The sequence below is a fragment of the Pocillopora verrucosa genome, chromosome 1 (assembly GCF_036669915.1).
Source record: "Pocillopora verrucosa isolate sample1 chromosome 1, ASM3666991v2, whole genome shotgun sequence".
NCBI lineage: Eukaryota > Metazoa > Cnidaria > Anthozoa > Scleractinia > Pocilloporidae > Pocillopora > Pocillopora verrucosa.
The window spans coordinates 139,887-164,212 of NC_089312.1; the positions used below are offsets into that span (position 1 = coordinate 139,887).

Here is a 24,326-nt window from a genome sequence, read left to right on the forward strand (position 1 = left end):
CGTATGTAGCTGTAGATGATCGTATGTCACTCGTATGTAGCCATATGTAGCCGTATGACACTAGTATATAGCCGTAAGTCACTCGTATGTACTCGTATGTTACTCGTATATAGCCGTATGCACTCGTATGTATCCGTCTGTCACTCGTATGTTACTCGTAGTGCTCGTGTGATGTTTTATTAGTCACAATGAGTATGCAATATTGATTTGTCCTGGTGTTATATCGTCATCTCTCTCTCCGGGTAAGCTGGTAATTGATTTAAACTATAATGTCGACAGAACATAAAAATATATATTTTCAAAGCAGAACTTTCGAAATTTCAAGCTTCCATGATAAGTGAAAACTTTTCCCAAAAAAAGTACCTGAGTGAAGCTAACCTGCTAACATTAAAGGAACTTTGGCACCATGTTGAACTTAATATCTATCTTCATATCATTTTTGATCCAAATCAAAATCCTTAAACATACCAACTATTTTTTGAACTCTAGGCAATTAGTTGGTTGACAGCTCGATATGAGACCAGTTTTGAAATCAGCATCTCGTTAGTTTGGTTTTCTATATTAGTTATCGAGTTATACGTAAAAAATCTATATATTGAACAGCGTCATACCCCACCCACATCAGCGGATGTTTAATCCGCCTTGTTCTATTCCTATCTCCTCTGTACACATGCCACTTAGGTGAGGCTTAAATCAGTTCGGTTGCGTACAGCCCGTCAGAAACATTAGTCAAGTTATATTTTTTTAATCGAAGATCGTTTTTGGTAAGGCTGGTCGACTGATTTGCTTCGTAAAATCTTTAGCTTTTTTTTAATTGTTTTGTTTTGTTTTTCAGTTCTTTTGTATCAGATCAGAAGACAATTTATAACCATGAAAACGCTGGCCTTTTCACTTTTACATCTGTCAACTGACTTCTTCCTCACTAAAGGACATCAATTACAGATTTTTACTGTCCATTTAATCGGCTTTTCAATTGTATTTCATACAGTTCTCTGATTTCCTTAACTATTGAAAAAAGGTCGTAACGGGCCTCATCCGTATTAAAACTGTGACTTCTACGTGTGTAACATTTTTAAGGACAGCGTCATGATAGATCGATATGGCGAAATTTTCGCAGTACAATTTTAAAAAAAAAGTCTGGCTTTCAAGGAAGTTCTGTCGAAGCGGCATAGTGCATAGAAGAAGGGTCATTTGTTTTTGACATTAAACCAAAGCAGGTTGAGATTGTAACTTCATTCTTGGGAAAACAAGCACTAAGACGAGATTAAAAACATTCAGATGAAATACACGATGGTGTATGGAGAAGATATTATTGCATTCAATTTAAGGTTAATTGAACGGATCAACTACGCGTATATGACCTGCGATAAATAGTCATCCAAATTTTTGTATTACTCATTTTCTAATTAAAAAAATAATTATTTCTGTAACAAAAATTGTTGTTTGGAGTTATAATTAAAAACCGTCAGTTAGACAATATAATTGTCATGTTCCTTCTTTGAGTTAATTATTCACATCTCACTATCTATTTTCAGGTGTCCATTTGTTTTCGTACGGTGTTTGTCAGCTTTCTCCAATTACAAATCGAACGACAGGTTTGAATTCTGACACCATCTATCGGTTTACATCAGTTCTATTCTAAGTTTACTAGAACATCCGTTATACATCTCACTCAAGCCGAAGACGAGAACCTTTCAACTCAGTTACGGACGTAGCTTTTTGTAATTGATGTTCATTACTCAGTCAAGGCATCAGATGCATCTAAAGCAATAAATTTGAAAATTTCGATTTAAAGTTTGAACTTCTTACTTTCTATCTTATGTGCTAGTATCACTGAAAATTTTGTTAATTAATATGGGTCAAGTTTAGTTCTGGGGCTCCGTTTCCTGTTACCTGACGTAAAATCTAAACAAGTTATAGCGTAACTGACAACATGGTACGCCCCCGTTTAAGTGCCTGTTAAAGTTTGTTTCAGTATTCGTACACGCACTCGAGCCCAGCCCACACTGCGCGGGATTGTTTGCTGATTTTACACCCACGTGGTTTTTTTATAGAAGTAAGTAAATAACGTAGAAGACGCTGCTAACGATGGAAGTGTTAACCAACAATCGACGAAACAGCAAACAGAGAAAATATAAAACTTTTACATTAGCATCCTAAAAGTTTTCTATTTAGAAAATTTCCTTATCCTTTACTTAGTAGTTTGATTTAGATTTGAGCGACAATTTTTAACATCACTTTCCAAGTGATTCAAAGGAAAACTTTCCCGTACATTTTTAAAATTTCTGCAGTCAACCTCACCAAAATTTCCACATTTTGTTTTAATAGCTGATACCAATAAACTTTTTTGAGCAATTTTTAAAACTATTTTGGCGGTATGTTGGTTCTACATTTCTCGGAGTTCATTTCTTGTGTGCTTCGTTGAATAACAATTTAGTACATTACGAGCATATCATCCCATCTCACCCAAGCAGCGTGTCCAATAAGGAAATAAAAAGTAAAATGCAGTTAAAAATAGGATAAAACTGATTAAACTTCCTTTCGTGTGGGTGGGTGGGGCCAAGAGTATGCTTCACCCTACACGACTCGAGCTCTGGAATTTAATGAGCGCAGAAAGGTATAAAAATCGTTCCCAACCTCGCCAAAATTGACTTGAAACTCCCGAGCATAAAAGAACTTGGAAATCACGGCCTTGTGAGTTAAAGGTAAGAAGAGTCATAGCTTTACAGTGCATTGATACAGTGCCAATTTAAAAGTCATCTACGGTTCCCATTGTAAAATGTCCACTGTCGTTTGGTGGCGTTCTTTTTCAATCTACTCGACTCCATTTAGCCCTGCCGGCGTTTTCTGAATCGCGGCTGTATTCAAACAGCATTAACACGCCAAGAGCGGAGAGAGAACACTTAGAAAGCTAGCAGTTGTTTTTATATTTTTTTAGAGGATTAGGAAGCTCCTCGATTCCCTTTTTTCAATCGCTTTTCTGAACCGTTTAACTATGAAGTGGTTAGCTCTTCATCGTACAACCAACCTAAAAACACTTTTGGTAACGAAAAAAGAAACTACCATCCTTTACTGCTAACAGTGTTATTCACTGACCCCAAATCTTGTGAACGTAAGATACGAACAAATATTTTAACTTAGCAAGTGTAGTCAGGCTTTTCGATGCTTCTACAATGTAACTTGGGTTTGTAATTATTTCTGGATAATCAGGACTCTATAGAAAACACATTACAGAAGACAAGCGGAAAACAAGTTAGATCTTCCAGTGGAAACTACAATGGCTGTTGTTAGAGAAGTAAGGAAATACAATCATGGTTTAAAAACATAAAGTTTTAAAAGTTTACTCTTGAACCTAAAGGGCCAGTCATTTAAACAAAGTTTAGCCGTTTCGTGACAAAACCGCGTTCTAAACTAACTTGAATTTAGCTGAGTCTTTCATCTGAACATTTATTGTTGCGATCAATGTCAAGAGGACCGAAAGCTAGCAGTACAAGGACATTAATGAAAACAACCCTCTTATAGAGGATAAGAAGGCTCACTGCTTGCGTAAAACCGCGGTTTGGGTTAGTCCTCGTGTAAATGAACGACCCATGATTTTCTTCTTTTTGATTAAAAAATTAGGATAAAATATTTTGAAGAGGCCGAATTTCATTTAAGCCATGAAACAGTTTGGCTTCTCTCCGAAATTTTTGAGAGTGATGTGATTTTTAAAAGCCACCAGTTTAATTATGGTTACGTATTGCATTTAATGTTCAGATACTCTTACCCATGGCCATAATATTGGGCTCCCTCGCCTTGGCTTCTCCCAAACCTGTCTTTAATAAAGAGGAAGACGAACAGCCATTCCAACATCAATTGTTTTTGTCGCAAAATGATGTCCTTGAACCCCAGGAGCGCATCATCGATGATCACGTCTGGGGTGATGAGATCGACGAATTGGTGAAGTACAGAACTGCACATAACCGTACGGCTAGAAATGCCCATGGCTGCGTTTCAAAAAGAGTGACTAAGTTTGATAAATGTAGAAACAAAATGGTGGCGGAGGTCATTTGTCGTTCATTACATCCGGTGTGTAACCACGTGATCCCTAAGCACTTTCGACCAAAGTGTGAACCAGTAATGGGCTTCTGGGAAGCCAGTTTCATTACCAAGTGTCCCCCTCTAACAATTGAATGCCAATGTGCCAGTTAATAAAGGAACTATTACACCTTGAATTAAAAGTGACCATGAACTGACGTTATAAAACAGTTATTGAATGAATATTAACAAGCTGGTCTTGTAAAAAACATCTGGTATGTTTCTTTAGAAATTAATGGATTGTGAAAAATAAAGTGAGCTAAACTTCAGCCAGTAAATTGTTTTGACTGATTCATTATAAAATAGGCTCTGGGAAAATTAACTCTTATCGTACCGATTATTAGCCCTAGAAATTGTTTTCATCTGAACTTAATTTTTTTTACTTTGTAACCTTGGTCTTCACAAGGGTTTGCAATCGTTTTCGTGAACAGGTTTGATGTTATGTATGCCTTAGGCTGTTAGAATTTTAGAATTTTGAAGAAAAGTGAATAAAAACTGTAATGTAAAGGAAAGAAGAGTTTTGTACGCTGTTCCCGTAATAAACTACTAGAAAAGGTAACCATAGACCTCATTACCATTCCAAGGATAAGATTACAAAGAAAATAAAATTTTTGCAGAAGTCAACTGTGTAAGTTTCCTTGATTATTGTGTAGCTTCAGCGTTATTTCGCGGTAAATATTCCAATAATTTTCAACTAAGGTTACGGTAGCTTTAAATTTGTGGCACAAGACGAGCTGAAACGAGACAGACTTGGACAGCGGAGAACCACGCTGGTAATATCTGCATCGCCGGGCTGGTTATCCTGTGGTTTTGCAATGTAGCACAATGAAGGTAACAACATCACACCAACAGCAGTAGCAACACATTCCGTAACATCCTCCAAGTTTATTGGCAAAATTATTAGTCCCTCATCTGGATTCACAGCCATGAAAATTTCTTCGTTTCGATTAACTTGGATTAATAGCAAATGCTCCGTCTTTCGCACTTCACACCAGCCTTGCTTATTTCCAAGTCTGAAAAATTTGATCTGGACAATGTTTCGCTCTTCATCCAGGGACTGTTCGTTGGCTTGCCTCGTTCCCATGCAGACTGCCCAGTCCACTTGTCCTCTGATTAACAGGGCTGTCTCGCTGTCCGACATGCTCCTGGTGATACATTTGGATGGGTCTTCTAATGGTTCCAAAGAGCTGGGAAATACATTGTTATCGATCATTTGAGCTGAGGCAACGGTATTTCCATCACCATCAACGACTTCTAATACCATGACTCCGGCTTGCTCGGCGTTCAAAACACGGCATGTGAATGCACCATTTCCACTATAGCTGTACACTCGATAAACTGATAGTTCGCAAGGCACCCTCTGTTTCGTGAGTATTTCACGCCTAAGTACCGTTCTGGGAGTTGAAACTACATCTGCAGGATGCAAAAATTTCGCAGACTCTGGTTCTGGACTAAGAGTAAATCTGTAACTCAGTGGTTTGGGTAAGCCACATGTCTTAATGGTAATGTATGCTTTTCTATTAGCAGGACCAAACAGTGGGATGGGTATTCGGAATATGTTCTCTTCTGACTCCATTCTGATGGCAGTTTGTAAACAGTCAGCTAAGTCCACAGTATGGCACAGCTTTGGAGTCTTGGAAAACAACTTCTTTTGATGGAAGGAAAGAGTGATGCTGGTTTTATCATCCGTATTAACGACAAATTGAGCAAGTGGTTGGTGATCTCCCTCAAGGATGTGACTGCCGCCTTTTAACTTCTTTTTCCAAATAGCTGTTTCATTATCAAGCTGAAGCGCGAAGGAAAATTTTTTGTCAATTTCAAAGTTTTCTATCTCAAACTTCGAAAGTTCCATTGCAAACTCAAACACTGCCAAATTATGAAGAATTGCCTTGGTTTGAAATAGAAGAGGCGGGGGACACTCACCGCGAAAGATGGCTCCAGGTCTTGTAAAAGCCATGTCGTACTTGTTCCATGTTGCTTCAGTGTCACTTTCAAGCGACAGGTGTTTGGAAATTTCCAAAGCACCAATTTTTGTTTGGGGATGTTTAAGGACATATCCAAGGAATTTCCTCGTGTCTGCTTTATATATTGAAGGGTGAAGAAGGTGCGTTTTCCAGATGAGATCAACATCACAACATGGCACCAAATTACTGTCCGGGTTCTCCTTCGTCAGGATCAAATGCTGCTTGTAACGTCGCAAGGAGGACATGAGAAAGAATGAGTCTCTATAATGAGGAAGAGAGGTGTTGTGGTATAGGTTTCGTAGACGACAACAAGCCTCTTGTAAATCGCACTGGAGGTTGCAAATGTACTTTGGAACGGATCTGGGAAGCTGTTCTAGATCCACCTCGAAAGGTTCTGTAGGATAAGCTTTCTCCCAAAGTGTTCGTGCTCTAAATAGGGCTTCTTCTCTCTCAAATTCGGTGCTTATTCGATGATCGACTTCTCTGGAAACAATGTTTCTGCAGTCCTCTTCATAAACATCCCCATTCAAAATGTGCGTTTGCCACACCCATTCTACATCTAGTGGAGCCTGGAGTTCTCTTCCATTGACGTTGGCGCTCTTGAACAGGGGTAGCCATAACATCTCATACCTTCTTATAGCGTTTTTGAAAAGTGAACCTTCAAATAGGTTTGGATAATGGTCTACAACCCTCAGAAACTGGAGTTCATTCAGAACTGCATCCACAAAGTCGATCTGGGAGGAAAGATCCACTTCACATGTACTAAGGCTCATTTTCCTGCGGTAAGTTTACGAAGACATAGGATGAGTTACAAGACAAGCGATAGATAACGTCGAGACTAGATGTCTTTCCATTTACAGAAACGTAGAGATAACGCATTCATTTACACAAACGTTTTGGACCATATTATCTTCTTATTTTTTAGAGCCATGATTAGAGGACTACGCAATATCACTTTGCTGCCTTCCAAAGCAGGCCTGCTTTCAAAGAAATGCTCTCAGGATTCTCTGAAAGTACGGCCTCCCCCAGCTTGGGCCATTGCTCAAGACGCGGGACATGAGATTGGCTGTCACGCGAGTGTTGACTGAACAAAACCTCGTTATACTAAAGGAACCTTGTGTATTTCCACAAATATGGAACAAAATGATTAATATTCCCATGACATATAATAAAATCCATGTTAGATAGAGCTATTGTATAAATGTAAAGAATTCTAAAGCGCTAGTTGCTCTTGAAAGAAGGTCAAAATGTTAGGCATTTGTGAACCTTGATCATATTCCAATGAAATGAACAATTCCTAATTATTATCACTCGCTTCTATCGTCAACTACCGTCCTTGGTAGCTCTAGAACAAAGACAAAATATCGAAGACATTTTTTTCTACAAAAACGGTCGAAATTGTTTAATTTGCACTTATCCAAAGTGTAGAATTTGTCTCGGGAAGCTGTCATGTCCCAACATGTCAGGTCGGATAGGTTTCAAGAAGAAATACTGGTTATTTGACTGCAAGGTTATATGTATCAGATCACTGTCCACACTTTCCTTTCACAAATTACCCAAACAATACTGTGGATGGGCTTACCTTGAAATACTCAGGAAAAGTACGACAAACACTGATGAGTGCTTTGGTTTGAATTTTAAGAACCTTATCATTCCCCTTCGTTCATCGTCGGAAATCTGAGAAGCTAATATTTAACGCAAAAGTCACGCAAGGACGCGAATGTTGAAATCCCTTCTCTCCCTTCCGTTTCTCCTTGCGGAGGGAGGGAGGGCACGGCTACACGTATGCTATGCAAACCATCGGCTTTAAATTAATCCCTGTGAGCGAAGCGCGATTGTGTTACATAGCGCTATATGTGCATATTTACACTACCCACTCCCCCAGTGCAGCAAAATTGTCACTCCCATAATTTTCTCGATCAGTTACGAGCTTTCCCGCCTCCCTTCGGCCAAAGTCCCTCAGTACTACCAATTACTCAGGACTTTTGTTTGGAAAGTTGACCCGGAACAATGGGCCATTTCTTGATACGGAAGTGGTTCGCATTATCCTCGTACTATGAGCCATCTGTTGCCTTGTTGTTACTCGCCCCTAATTCGGTCCTCCCTCTTTTATTTTATTCCCATGCCTCATGTTACAGGGGAGAGACACCGATAATAGTGAGCACCATTGCATTTTCAGAAGATACTTCCTGCCTTCCTGTTTGCTTCTTAACAACCTATTCATCCATCTTACAATATGAATTTAGTAAGCGCGCCAATCATTTTAACATCCTGAATGGTAGACATATCCTGTTTTTGCGGGATAACTCGCGCAGCCTGCCTTTTTCATCACCTTGTAACTTGTTTTATTCCTGAAGTGTAAGCATGCAGAGGATTCATGGACAACCTCACCAACTTCTCGAAGCAACAATTCCAAGGATAATTAAAGATGGTAGGGCAAGAATCGGCCGAAGTAAATATGACCAAAAATCTAGAAGTTATGAAGAAGTTATCATTCCAAGATATGAGCCAAGAATGGCACATGTTCAACCCCATGACTAGAAGAATGATAACATCATGAGATTTCGATTGAGGGTTTAAAAATTACTTATTTATTTTTAAACAACAAAATCGTACTGAATATAAAGACTGCACCAATTTAGTCTCGGTACAGGTTAAATATTGTTAAAGGCATGTTTTTGCCATTACATTTGTATAAAAATATTTTCTTACAAGGACAACGAAATTTTTTGATCACCTAAGTTCACAATTCAAGAGGTCTTACTATCCTAATACTGGAAGCCAGCTGTTCTGGGCGTCTCTTCCGCGCAACATCCCACCTGGCACGCATGCTCTACTCTTTTAGATTTGCTTTTATCTTTATAACCTTGAATTCATTTTAAAATACATATATTGTGAAAATTAGTCAGTTGTGAACAGAATTAGGGTGCATCTCCAAGATAAAGAAATCGATAATTCATGACAGGTTGGACAACAAACAGAATAACTCACGCATTTCCAAATTTGCCTCTCGATAATTTTATATATATTTGATGCACATGAGACTCAAATAGTGAACTTGAACCCGTTCTTGGCTAAACTGCACAATACCCTGCCACTCATTTACATGTCATTGAATAGCTTCTACTGTGTTGAGCCTCGTTCTCGAAAGCCTCACAACACATCTAACTGAGGTGGACCAAAGTGGCAAGGTATTCTGCAGTTACTCCTTGTTCTTGCTAAACTGAGAAAGAGTGGAGCCCCTAACGCTAACCTAAATGTTACTTTCCAATGAATTTCACTACCTTAAACATCAAATCGTTGGTAAGAATGAGATCCCTGTTACATTGGAGTTTAACTGTAATCTGTGTTTAAATGAAATCTACAAAAACCTTTGACCCTTTCCCTTAAATGGATTTCCCAATTTACAAAACTTATTCAACTGATCTCTTCAATTCATTTTCTTCCCTGGAAACCCATTCAAGCAGGCAGCTTCACCAAAATCCGCATGGGGATCATAAACAGCAGGGCACCAACGAAGTAACACCAAAAGGGCCCCACACTCCAGTAGACTAAAAAACACAATACAGGAAACCAATTGTACCTAAAAATTGAATGATAAATACAATACAAAAACAAACCAGGGAACAAATTGACCTAAAAAAAAAGAAAAAGTGAAGGTGCAATTACATACCTGTACAACTCACAAAGGGGCCAATGGCTCGAGCAAATGCTCCAAGAGACCTGAATATCCCCATGATTTTTCCTTTTTGGTCAGCATTACCTTGAAATAGATTTCAAATTTTGTCAAACACCAACACTAATATCAGTTAACAATGAAATCAAAGCACTGGAAGGAGGGAAATTTTTCCTCACCATGATGGGAAATCATGGTTGTCAAACATGGTACCACTGTTGCTGAACCTAAAAAAAAAGGAAGAAAACTACCTTAAACTTCCTCTGAAATTTGTATGAATGACTTTGCAGATACAGTCGATAATGAAGTGGGACAATGGAAAGAACTGATTTATTATCATTGTGATGGCCACAGGACATCCATCCCAGGAGATCAGTTAAATAGACTAAAATAACCAGTAGTGAGGTAAAATGTTACTGACATAAATATATACTTTCTATATCTTTTTGTGATGCTCAGTTTTCCTCCTGGAATCAAGTTGGAATTATATGAGGACCACAACATTAATAAAAATTATAAAAAGAACATACCAAATGCAAACAGTGTGAGCCCCACGTAAAGTGTGGTGATGGTCTTTGCCAAACCAACAATGACCATTGCGGGCATGATGGCTGCCATACCCTGCATGTCAACAAACAAACATAAAAGGAGAAGAGCAAATCACTATTACCATGATTGTATGTATAACTGTCTATGTTGATCTTAGAGAACCATAAGTACCATCAGATTTATATTGAGCTCAAGGCATTCTAGACTGGTTGTAACAAATTTATTTCATTGAAAGTGAAAGTGCAACTCTCCTTTCTAACAAAATTATATTTATTTCATTGTAACAGTGGAAGCAGACTATTTCCCTCATTAACAAATATATTTCATTGTGAAATTGAAAGCAGACAATTTCTCTGACTAACAAATTTATTTCCTTGTTACAGTGGAAGCAGGCTATTTCCCTCATTAACAAATATATTTCATCGTGAAACTGAAAGCAGGCAATTTCCCTAACTGTTTGCCAGGCATAGCTTTACCTTAAGAGCTGTTTTCTTTTCTGTACCTGGGGTTTGTCTGCGGACATAACCACCTAATTACAGAAAAATAATGAACATAAGAAGAGTGAGCAAATGTCACTTAGGGACAGTGATCTATAAATGAACTGGTTCAAACAATTTTAAGGGACTTAGTAATTCCTCTTCTGTCAACTATGAAACTGTATCATTCAGATTCCATTTCAAAGAACATTCATACATGAAGTGAGCAATCTACAGAAATGTTCATTAAGTTCACAAGAATAAGTAATTGCTAAGCTCATTTTTGAGTTCACAGCAATTCTAAGACCAATCAAAATGCATGTCTGACATACATTGTATCATGGTGAAGATTAAATGAGACTAGTGCTTTATACAACTAACAATGTAATATGTATTACACTTGTATCCATTAAGGATAACAGCAACATAGAGTATCTTGTGTGTTCTGTTTTGCATACCTTGAACAAGTGCCATAGTAATTCCTATGACGAAAAACATCATCCCCTGTTGCATACTGTAAAAGCAGATCAACATGATTTAAAATTCCATCCCATGTACATCAAACTGGGAAACCTTTTTTTTAAAAAATAACATAATCTAAAAAAAAAAAAAAAAAATAAAAGTTCCACAGACATCATGGAGTACTCATGAGTACTCCTGAAATGTTTTTCTTTAAGAGTTAAATAAAAAATTTTATTACTGAGAAACCAAGGTAGTTTCCTTAAATCTCATAAGACTTTATGAGAGAAATCAAAAACCATGCCCAACATTGTTCATTTTTCTTTATAGTTGGGATTGTATCTTCCAATTTGTATGCAAGATATATATCAATAATATTCAACCACTTTCGCAGTTTCTATAACATACCTTGAATACTTGAAATTATGTGTGTTAAAAAAATGTTAATGTGAATTCAAGTCCAGAGAAGTAAAAAAGTAGGACACAGAAAATACACCAGGGCCAAGGCCACGAACTGGTTTAAATCTATAATAGAGAACCATGTCTCAGCTGTTTATTATTAAGAGGGACCTAACTTAGCTGAAATAAGATCAATGTCTTCCTGTTTGTTTAACGGCTGATTAGAGATGAAGATTGAAGGAGCATCTGCTCATTAAGGCCATATGAAGGGCTCTGTATATATCAGTGCTTATCTGTGCTTCCAGGCATGATATTAATATCGTTGATGCCAAGAATTAAATAACAAAAAAAACACTTATCAAAGGGAAAGATTTTAGAAAATTAACACAAACTCACGGAATTCAAGTCATCTCCATACAGTACGTTCACATTTTTCTCACAGAGTTTACATGAGCCATTCCTTGCGGTACAATTTACCTTCAGTATGTTCAGAAATCACCTCAACACCAAGTTGCCAATATGATATATACCAATCATTTTGTGCTGCAGCAAAAAAGGGGGGGGGCCCAAGTTGAAGTTTATGGTTAGTAGTTTAAAAGGGTGTGAGATCATATTACAGTTAAATGTAGCGTTCCATCCTGTGCTCTCTTTCTTATTTCCTTTAGATCTAGGTTGATAACTTTTCGTTGTAGGGTCATTACATAATTACTGGATGTATATCTACAGCATCAAACTTTAGCAATGATACAGGGTTGATAAGGTGATTTCGGCATTGCGAAGCAGAAACAGAAAGACGGAGCCGGGGGAAGAAAAAGGCAGGAAACAGATTTAAAGATTTATATATATATATATATATATATATATATATTTTTCTCGTGTATTTAGCGATTCTTTAAGGTAGAAACAAGGCATATGTTATGGTAAAATGGCGTAATAAGGGAGTGTTCTAAAACATGTAGCCGAGAGTTGAATAAGTCTTCGGGTTCGGCTCAAGCTCAAGACAATCAGCCGAAAGCAAGTATCTTAAAGACATTTGGTATACAGTCTGAATGACACTCCCTGCATAAGTTAGCTTTACTTTCTTCTTGGAAATAAATTTTGCATAACATCGCGATTAAATGAATTCATAGTATTTTGCCTTGTGGATGATTTTCACCTGCAATTCCTTCATACACTTGCATCGTAGTGCACAGTTAGTGTCTGTTTTTAAATGCTTGAGCAAGTCATTGCACTTCGCAAAATGCAGTTATTAGCAACATTCTGGATTGTAATCCTGGGTGTGGAGCCGACATGAGGATGGTGTATGCCCATATCAAATCCTTTGGTGCCTCACTCGAGAACGCCCAAGGTAATCCTAGGCATGCGGACGTGTCATGTTCTCGAGACTGACATACCAAAGAGTGCTTTATAGTTATTACCCTGCTTTCGGTTGATTGACCCCTGTCTTGAACTCTGGGCCCGAACGAATTGACGCCTCATTCAATCTCTCGGCTATATATTCCTCACCTGTATTACAGAAACACTCCCTGTATACGCACCATTTTAACATAAACCCAGACGCCCTACTTCGTTTCACCTAAAGAATCGGTAAATACACGGGATAAACCAACTCGGACGCCATGTAAAATGGCCGCGGCCCATTCCAGGAAACATCCAAATCTTTTTCCGTTTTCTTATGGCTTTGAATTTTCAAGCAAATACTTGAAAGCGAAGGAATTTTTTGACGGTCGTAGCGAACATTTATATTGTTTCGATTAGGTTGTTTTCTTTTTCCGCACGGGCATTATGGGATTGATTCGATGACTCAAACAAGGCTGAGCATGTAAGGTGTTTCGAAAACTGAGGGTGAAAATGCAAGAAAATGAAGTAATGATGGAGCAATAAATTTTCCATAAAAACGGGTGGACATTTCTCGCATTGTTCGAAATACTTCGCAACTCGCAATCATCTAAATCATCGAAAATAGGAATATTAATTTCAGAAAACAAATGGGGAAGGTTTCTCACTCGAGAGACTGTGGAGTTGTGTCGATTAGGTCTTTTGGTCAGAGGAAAACAAGATTCGATAGGAGTCGTAAATGCATGCTGAATGGCAAATGAAATGTGTTTTAAAATGTAACTTTAAAGCCGAATATCAAGTACAATTAACGAATATCAAGTACAATTAACTCCAGCTTTTCAAAGAACGCGTGCGCAAGAAGATTTTTTTCTTAATCCTCTATGGCAACACTCACAAGGAAATATATTCATAGCCTTAGAAGTATTTATGATAGAAAATATCATCATACTTGTGATAAGAAGGTTTTTCTGGCGATGACTCCAAATAAACCGAGCAGCTGGTAACGAAACGAAAGTAAAATTAAGACTTAAAACAAATCGGAATAATTACTTCAATGAGACTGTCATAATCAACGTTTATCCAAACTGCAACGATCAGTTTCAATTGGATGGCCTAAAATCCACTATGCGTGTAGCAAAACTGAATTCAAATTTTCTAAAACTGTTCTTAATTAACCCACGTGATGCTTAAGCCATTGCCGACTTCTTGACTGGCAAAATAATTTTATGGATCAGGTTTCTTCAATGTTCTTGTCTGCTTTGCAGCCATTGTCGATGATGTTTTTGGGCCATTTGCATTTGTGTTGATTTAACTTGGAGCATGAGATCTTCAAATACGACTGCTGTATTGTAGTTTCATGTAGCTCCCCTTAAATTCGACGTTGTCATTTGAGACATATTACACTCAGATTATGAGTTAGAAGTATAATAACTGCGAACCGGATGTGCATTCATTTATGATTGTGCTAGGTAGATGAGAAAGAAGGAAGCCGGGTCATGGAAGGCTTTCTATAACGCTTATCTAGCTTCCTCACAGAATTCTAACATTAATGTTTATAATTCTATTAAACACAAAAGTCTCCACACTGGATTAAGATCTTCGTTTCGGCCAAATTGCCCCTCAACGCTAAAAAAAAAAAATTATTTCAAAGAAAAATAATTATAACAGCAACGATAATGATAATATTATTATTTTGATAATGATAATAGTAATAACCTAAAAATGCTATTACTATTATTATTATAAACAACATTATTTCCAATAATAATAAATATGTTTGGTTTTTTTTTCCATAGCAAAAATGTTTTTTATTTATATCTGAAATTTTATTTTTATCGACTTATGTAAAAAATATAGAATTATACTTCCATTGTAGATTTTAGCACTTGAAATAATTTTTTTTAAAATAAAAATATTATTAATAATGATCATTATTATTACGATAATAATAATAATGAGTATATTCATATGCATATTCATACCTGAATTTGGGCAAAGATTACTTCATGATTTCGTTTAGCATTAAAGCAATTATAAGTTGATTGAGGCGCAGAGAAAAGTATTGTGACGACCTTATACCTTAAACGATGTTTTTACGGGGAAACTTTCCACGTTTCTAATGGTAAACGAACTGACAAGAACCATGCTTCGCTAATCGCCAAATGGATGCACACGAAAGTTTAGAGAGCATGAGAGAAGCGTAAGAGTTTTAACTCTTGCTTTATGAGTGCTCTTCAAACTTCTCAAGTTGCATAGCTTAAAGCATGAACCAATTATTTTTAACATAACGCGCGCAGCTGACTGATTAAACAGGTTGTTTTACAGTACAAGATAACCAAGTGTCCTAACAACTGTACAATATGGCAGGATATCTGTACTCAATTCGCCCGGTATTTGTAATCTACTTTGTGCAGTTGGATAATGATAATCTTTATCATGCGTTCAGTTTACTCGTTCTGGTTCAATACCCTGGGTATTTAGTTACTATTTCGTGCTTTTCGATATCTTCGTATCTTGTGTTTTTTGTTTGTTTTTTTGTTTTTCAATTTTAGCTTCGATGAAGAACTTGTTTTTTATTCGCAGGTACAACTAATTTCGGTTCGTAGAAGTTGCAAAAAAAGATAGGAAACGTGACCATACGCGACGCAATACATGACCCGTCTTGAAACAGCGAGGAGAAGAGAAACGCCCACGGAGCAGAATATTGCACTTGACGCAATACGCTTTCATTATCTTTGAATGACCTTTACAAGTAGCATTAAATCGGAGCGTAGTTCTGGCAATTGACATCCCGACTTGCCGTGCTCCTCTGTCCTGACTCTGCCCTGACTCTGCCCTCTACCCTGACGTATCGGGCTACTGCTTGAAACGTCAGATTTGAAACTCTTTATGGCGGCCAATTTACGTTATCAACTCGTTAATAATACTAAATTACCCTGTTATACTCTCCCACCGACGTAGCGCCACAGTTTCTTTAGAAACTTGACTCCTTTATAAATTCAAATTTATAGATAGAAATAAGAGAGATGATAAGTTTTTTTTTTCCGTCTTGTCACGAGCGTGGGACTCTTTCTACAAACATTACGCTATCGACATTACTGATCATAGCAGTATGCAGGACGCGTGTCATTTAAACTTCGTAATACACCTCGCTCACCGTGGAGTCTCTATGGCTCAGTGGTAGAGCATCGGAGCACGGAATCCGAAGGTCTGAGGTTCGATACTTCACAGGGACTCAGAATTTTTTCTTTCCCACACTCGTAACAAGACGAAAAAAAAAAATTTCTTAATTTCTTCATCGAGCTCAAAAACTTACCATCTCTCTTATTCGTAATATTTATAATCTTAGATCAAAGAATTTTGAACGATGTGAGGTAACTTAGATGTGCTCAACAGTCATTAACTATGTACATCAAGCGCTAACATAATATACAAGAGTACACTACAACGTTTATAGTACCGAATCTCTTTCACTCACTTACTTTTTTTTTTTATTACTCAAATCGAGTGTAGATTGTACATTATTTCAAATGAGCTAAAATGGATCAAGTGTCTTATCTAACAGTTTGGTTGCATGCATATCACTTTTGATGCATGGCTTGGTAAAAGCAATGTGATTGAATAGTACTTTTCGCACGTTCCTAGTGGGAAATTCAAGGATGATTTGTATTATCCAGCTCTTAGGTGTCGAAAGGAAACACGATGGCACCGATGAGTAAACGTTTTGATAAAAGAGAAGAAGTGGAAAATTATGCTAAAATGGCTGAACTAGTTGCTGAACTTTAAAAGTTAATGATGAGGTACATCGCTTTTAATGAAATCCTTAAACCTATAAAAACAACAAAATTATTCCAAATTTGAAATGGAATCAAGCTAAAAGTGAAGAGTAATATGTTGGCTAATTTTGATTCTCTTGCAGCTCTGGGATTTCGGATTCCCTTGGGGATTTTTTTGTTTTATCCAGATACTAAAATACGCGACACACATCGTTAGCAATGGTGTGGTCAGGAAGGAACAAGAGGAAAAGAAATTTGTAACTTAGACGTTTATAATTATCTCGAAGTCAGGAATCGTTAGAGAAGTGAATATTGCTGCTATGATCCACGGTACGGCAATAGCACACTTTCAATATACGAAATGACGGACGCTGCCACGTAGAGGCCCTACGATAGCAAACATTCTCTCCATGAAATGACTGCAAGTGTATAGATTGACGTTAAACCACTGACACTGACCAAAGAAGTCGACACGAGCCATCGATCTTCCTGAGACTATACATTCAATCCGGCCTTTTTTTCACCTGGTTTAAATTACCGCTTTACAAGCTGCTTTCAGAGATAGCAGAAACTTAAATGAATGACTTTCCCGGTCATAGCTCAAGCAAATATATTCTCGATAAGCTTGTCCTTTTGTGGTTCAATGAGCTATTGAGGTACGTGAGGTGGGGCAAGTAGCCAAATTGTTTAGATGCAATATTTATTATAACGAATTCTGTACAATATGAGGCAACTTGGCTGTTCAACAGTCGTTAAAAATTTACATCAAGAACTAACATAATACAAAAGTGAAGAATGCAACGGGCAACGGTGATAGTAATGAATTTACATCTCTACCTCTCTCTCCCTCTATCTCTCATATTTCGTATTACCCAAATGGAGGAGTACATTGCACATTTATACCAAATGAGCTAAAATTGAGTGATTTATTTATTTAATAAAGTTATCGATTAATTAAGTGGTGATTCTTTATTACTTCTTATGTATCACTTTTCACGCCTTCTTATAGGCAAATTCGAAAGTAATTTGCACTATCCACCTTTAAGGTGTCGAAGGGGAATATGTTGGCTTTAAATGGCACAGATATAAACACGAAAGTTTGCAGTTCTGTGACGAAGAGGCCAGCCGATGGCGAACATTCTCTCGACGGAAATGACAGCAAGTGCATAAATGGACGATGTACTTGTAAGCACGTCAACAAGGTTGAAAACACGCCATGCTGTTATTGAAGCTGATTCAAATGCCGCTATAAAAAGAGGAGTGGCCAGTCCTCCAACCAGTAAATCAGCCAGGCCCAAACCGATCAGAAGAAATGTGGAACGCTTTCGGCGTCTCAGGTTAAGAAAATTCACATGATAAGAATATCAAGTATCCTCACTTGATTACGATATTCGTTTCAGCCAAATTGCGACTCAACTCGAAGAAAAACTTATTACTAAGAAAAATAATTATAACAGCAATGATGATGAATCACACCAAAATGGTCTCTGGATCGGTCTTCTGCGGCAAATGAAGTTAGAGCATTTATAAATATGTTTCTATGTCCATTTTTCGGCCTCATATTGGTTGAAACATATTAAAATATGTTTGACTCGCGACTGGAATGTTGACCGCAAAATGTCAAATAACTGCATTTTAACGGATTTTGAAAAGCTTTTGTATCGCTCTCAATCATTTGCTCAAACAAATTTTTACAGTTATATTGAGAAAATCTTGTCGAAATTCAACCACCAAAAGCTTAATCCATTTGAAGTTTAGCACATGGTGAAAATTACTTTTATTCACGAAGTATTTTTATTGAAGAGAAATGTATACTTTCGAAATTAAATTATTTTAAGCGCAAAGAAGAGCGCAATGTTTACAAAAATCATTTTGTGAGGTCTTATGAGATCGAAAAAGAAGATTGGAGTATTTAAAAGACGAGATAGTGATTCGTTTTTGCACGCGAAGCCCTCAAACTCGTGTAATAATTTGCTGCTAAAAATGACGATTTTAACGGAATTTCGTGATTTGAATTTTTTCTGAAATAAAAAAATGTTTCGCCAAAAAAAGTATCCAGTGATTTCAGTTATAGCCTAGTCTATCTAATATTAAAATAAGAAAGAAATCGAATCTTCCACCCTTGCCGCGATATGTTTAACTTCTGCAGACAAGCGCTCTTAAAAAGTTAAATTCTTTTTCTGAAGGAGGCAGGTCCTCAAATAAATCCTGACCTATGCAACCCTCAGTGTATATAGAATTGTCTTAATTATAAACCGCTCAATTAAATCTTTCATTTATTACAAATACTGCTGTACATAGAATTGTAAATATTTTAAAACTTCAATTATTAAACCGTTGGCAAAAATGAATCGAGCTGGTTGCTCGATGATACTCCCAGTCGGTCGAAGAGGTTCGTCTGGGATCAGACACGAGCTGGAGTAGCCAACCCCGGGGAGTGCCCCACGAATTCTCTCAGATCTCAGGATAATACTCTTGTCGTTTGATACGGCAAGGGGGGGACCAGGGAACCAAAGTCTCCTTTTTAACTACCGCTAACTTTATTCAAACTAGGCACCATTTACTAGGCACCCATTTACTAGGCACCATTTACTAGGCACCATTTACTAGGCACCATTTACTAGGCACCATTTACTAGGCCATTTACTAGGCACCATTTACTAGGCACCATTTACTAGGCACCATTTACTAGGCACCATTTACTAGGCACCATTTACTAGGCACCATTTACTAGGCACCATTTACTAGGCACCATTTACTAGGCACCATTTACTAGGCACCATTTACTAGGCACCATTTACACGGCTGTTTAGCCAATACAATCGTCTTTAGACACTTTCAACGCAAACGGAGCAAGCACCTCTGAGTAATTAATAGCAAAAGCTAGACCAAATTTCCATAAAAAGTTGTAAAGATATGTCACTCTATTCTTATACCACCTTAGAAACTAAATAAAAATTACATCTAAATAAAGCCATTAACTTAACTTTGCGCCAATATGATTTTCATTGCAGTCCTTTTCGTTAAATCGACAAAAAAAAAAAAACGCTTAAACATGACTTTCGAATAATAAGCTAAGAAGGGAGAGTGCACCGAAACATAGACAAATCTTGACAACTCTTATTCTAGATCCCCATACAATTTCAGCCCTAACCCTTACACCAGTCCGGAGAAATAATGTCTTAAAGTGGGCGCACTCATTTCCCCCACTTTTTTTAAATACGAAAAATGTATGTTAACAAAAAATTCAAAATTTGACAGAAAAAAAAAACAACAACAACGAAAACGAAAAAAACACCATCGCATTCACAAAGACAAGGGCAACACTATGATATAAAAAAAAATATGCCTAACCTTAAAAAACCGGAAAAAAATTAGGGTGCACCAAACCTTTAGGCCATCTACAGGAGTCCTAAGCAGTTATATTTGACGTTTGACGAACAAAATCTCCCTCTAACATGTTTTCCATCTTAAATTACTCTCAGGAACTATTTCGTCGACATAGAAAGTCTTGCAGGTATCGTTGCGAGCTATTCTTATCGCTGATACGTCCTTAATATTGTTATCAGCTGTAGGCGCTTAGTTTTATCTCTTTGCTGGCTTCTTTTTCAAATTCTATTTATTTCCTCCCAGAAAAAAGTTGCTTTGCACATATCATCACTTTAAAGCTCGCAATATGAGTTGTTTTTAAAACCTCTCTTTAGGGAATGTCGCTTAGTCGATGTTCGCACCGGTAAAACAAAAAATAATGGGACAGTGATGGAATAATGAACGATTCGACTTACATTAGTTGGGGTCTTTACAATTTCATGTAGCGGTTTAACGCTGTCAAACCAAGGGTTGCTGGGGTAACATAATAGGCAAATACATCAACAAAGCCTTCAAATTGGCATAGAGCGTCGCCAAAGACCCATCTACCGAAGATCAGCGTGGCAGAAGCTAACGGCATCGTACTATTCCACACAGCAGATCGCTGACAGCTAAAGCAATGATATACAGGTTGGTGGTTGATCGCAGGTTTGAGTTTCTAATGGCTGCCATACAAACCAGACTGTTTCCAGTGACGCTTATGATGTTACAATGCGATACAAACACTGGCCTCAGTTAGAGGTGAACAGTTGATAAAGCCTTGAAATTGGCATAAAGCTTGAGTTTTGTGATGTTCAATGAAACGCATGCAATTGCCTCAGTTATGACAGCAGGTAAGCTTCGGCTTGGTAGCTCTAAGTTTGACATAGCACCTTCTGAAAATAGAAGAAATTAAAAAAGCAAATAATTGAGTAAATGAATAAACAAATAAATGAAGAGAGATGAAGATTAACAAAATGAAAATAATGGCCTTTTCCCCTTTCCGGCAAACTACATCACCCGCACCTTTAATTCGCTCTCAGGGTTTGTGAACTGTCGAAATATACTTGTAATCATCTATCTATTATTATTTTTATATATTCGTTTATTTATGGCTTTTTTTTTTGAACTTTCAACCGCGTGACCCAACGTAGTTCGTCTTCTCGAATTGTAAGTTTATCCAATACCAAGCAAGGGACAGTGAGGTTTATGAAGACGTATGAAGATTAACGGCAGCGTTACAATCACATTACTTCCTTAACATATAATTGCTTTGAATACTACCCTCATATTTAACCCTTAACGACAAGTGAAGAATACACTGAATATAAAACATCATACTGGTAACTCGTAAAATGCCTACGCATTTCTATAGCTAAATAATCGTTCTGATCGAGTGACTGTATTGCTAGAGAATCTCAAACTACCTTTTTTTTTTTTTTTTTTTTTTTTTTTTTTTTTTTTCCATTTTGTAGGTAAAATACAGGTGTAATTTAGCATGCGTTTCCAATTTTTGTATGTCCAAACCGCAAGTTATTTCTCAACGGAAAAAATAAACATATTTAATATTTCCGTTCGAGTTTTAAACTTGTACAGTTGTATTGTCTCCCTTTGCAATCAACGGATACTTTTTTTAATCTCCCACAGGTATAAGCTATCCATATACTCTGTACATGCAATGAGTATTTTGTTGATGTAGGCGCAAGCAACTTACTTACATTTATTCAAATTAGAAACAGTATTAATGACAAGCGAACGTTTGAAGATAAATGTAAGCCGTCAAACCTGTTTTCTCTGTTTCTTTGTTCCTGTTTTTTCTATTTTGTGATTACAATCATAATCATCGTTTTCTTCATCATTGTTAATATTATCATTGTTATTATTGTCGTTAACACCAGTCTGCCGAAAAGTTCCACTAGTTTGTTTCCACATTTACTTCTCATGAAGCTTGGATCGAACATATCAGCTGAAGGCGTCAATTCATATTACTTTTATTTTTTCCGTATCTCATATTTTTCCTGTTACAGAGGACGTTAATTTGCATATATAGATTTAAGTTTAAAATTGACTATCATTTTTATAGGGCATTTCCTTCACACTTTTGTCGCCTAAATAAATTATTTTAGTAATTGAAGTTTCGCTTGAATTGAAATCGATCGAAAACTTAGGCTGTCCATGCAAGCTTTCAAGCTAAATTTTGAAAATTCTCCTTTCTCTCAACAAATCTTTAACAATGCATATGGGCTCAAAAAGATATTTTGACAACGTCTGAATAAAGTGACTAAGAAAAATAAAATGTTGGATTATACACAAAACGGTCATCATTTATTGCCTTCGGTTGGGGCATCATTAAGGGAAGTGTCAAGATTCATTCGTGTCATTCTATTTCTGAAACTCTTTTGCGTTTTCAGTCTACCCTGAATTCAGTGTGAATAGATAGAAACATGGATAAATGAAGGCTTTCTTGATCAGTTTAAAGTTAAAAGTAATCTTTTTATTGAATAGTCGTCGTATCCTCCCTTACTTAAAACTGTTTTCATAGAGGGTCTATGTAACTTCCAGCGTTCATACACAGAATCGAGAGAGGTGTTCCTAAAGCCGGTCAAACGTCAGCTTTTCCCCGCCGTCGCAGCACCACAGTTTCTTTAGAAACTTAGGCTCCTTTATAGTTTGCTTTATACTTGTCTTTTCCAATACGTACAAAATCGACGCCTTTTTTTCTTCTTTTCTTACATAAAAAAAGTGACAGCTGCAGGTGAGGGGGAAAGCTGTTTGCAATAGGTCTGAAAGACACAACTACTAATGGATTATTTTTTTGCCTAAGGCTGAATACATTCGTTCATCCAACATTTTTATTTCAACATTTCCCAGACCGTTGTGTTATCAGGCTTTATAAATAAACGAGATTGGTCAAAAACCTATCGTTTATTGCATCGGTAACCCAGAGAAATTTGAAACACAATATGTTTTGTTTTAAGTTTATTTTATAAAAGCAATAAACCCACACTTTCTGTCGGTTTACCACCAGCATAATACCCCACTCGGAACGTTGGGAAAACACTCGAAAAGTTGTTAATCACAAGAGGCGAGTGATTCACAAACTTTTCCAGTAACACGGTTCTCCAAACATTTCAAGTTGGTTATTATTTTGTAAACGATAGAAAGTGCGGTGCATGTGTTGCTTAATGACTTTCCGCAAAGATGGCGAGAGCAATTGATAAATAAATGTACATGTGGAGTTTCACTACTCTACTTGAGAAAGATCGAAGATTACGTCACTCCCTGTTTCCCACACCAAAAATATTTGAAGAAAAAAATAATCATCTACTTCGGTGATTGATAAAGTCACGAATGTGCTGCTGAATTTATCTGTGGCGCCGTTAGCTTTAAACTTTGTCTCACGATAAGAATCAGAGAGCTCGACCAAATTTCTCAAAATTGCTAGTAAAGAACTCTAAAGCTCTCATTTTATTTTCAAGGAACAGCTGGCTGCGAGTTAGTTGCGTATTTCGAATTTTCTTATGCGAGGAGTTTGTGACAATTATGTGTACTGTCCGCGATCCAAGCGAAAGTTTTTGCCAGTTTAAGCATTCACTGAATAATTCTAATTAGACCTAGCGAAAGCTTTACCTTACGCTGAGATTCGATGAAAACAAGTCAGATCACAGAAGAATATGGGACGGTATTTATAATAGCTCAACGCGGTCAAACTTCCTTGCAAGGTTGGAATTATTGTCTTTCTACCAGTCTTAGCTGTCACAGTGCAGAGTGTGGGTTTTTTTTAGAGTTAAAATCAGGTTTAAAAAGCGAAAAAATTGGGTTACTAGAGATATTATCTGTAACAAACCTCAATTCGACAGGATAATTTCCCCAAAACGGTTTGAAGTGGCTAATTCATACTTTGTCTCCAAAGTTCACGATTACCTCATCCAAATTGAGGTTCTTCTTAGTGCAAAAGGCCTTTTTCCTTTTAAATACCACAATTTTCTGTTCATTTCTATAAACTTTCAGAGTAAAGAAAGGCCTTTCCATGCCTATGCCCATTTTTAAGGCAACATCGGGAGGGCCAGGAGCGTTTGATGTATTTTTAACTTCCTCATAGTGACGTCTGCAAGGCACACAATTGCTGAACGAAAGCCTAAAACAAATGCAATAAAGACTGAAACATCTATTTTGACTATAATTTCATGAAAAAAAAATTCAGCTGGTCGGACTGATAAATGCAAACTATCATATAAACTGCGGTGTTTAACAAAGATTTCTA

At 37.1% G+C, this 24,326-nt stretch overlaps 2 protein-coding genes across 2 annotated transcripts; both read right to left on the bottom strand.

The window, feature by feature from the left end:
* Positions 1–3,067: 3,067 nt before the first annotated feature.
* On the bottom strand, positions 3,068–7,715 carry LOC136281122 (uncharacterized). The gene is made up of 2 exons (XM_066167329.1): positions 7,624–7,715; positions 3,068–6,818 (listed from the first exon to the last, which is right to left on the bottom strand). Exons 1-2 carry the CDS (start codon positions 7,692–7,694, stop codon positions 4,778–4,780), a joined length of 2,112 nt encoding a protein of 703 aa, XP_066023426.1. The 5' UTR covers positions 7,695–7,715; the 3' UTR covers positions 3,068–4,777.
* An 894-nt stretch (positions 7,716–8,609) lies between these two features.
* LOC136281811 (major facilitator superfamily domain-containing protein 10-like) lies at positions 8,610–11,256 on the bottom strand. The gene is made up of 6 exons (XM_066168833.1): positions 11,201–11,256; positions 10,743–10,795; positions 10,248–10,338; positions 9,897–9,944; positions 9,715–9,804; positions 8,610–9,592 (listed from the first exon to the last, which is right to left on the bottom strand). The coding sequence occupies exons 1-6, from the start codon at positions 11,253–11,255 to the stop codon at positions 9,501–9,503; spliced, it is 429 nt and encodes a 142-aa protein (XP_066024930.1). The 5' UTR covers position 11,256; the 3' UTR covers positions 8,610–9,500.
* Between the last annotated feature and the right edge of the window lie 13,070 nt (positions 11,257–24,326).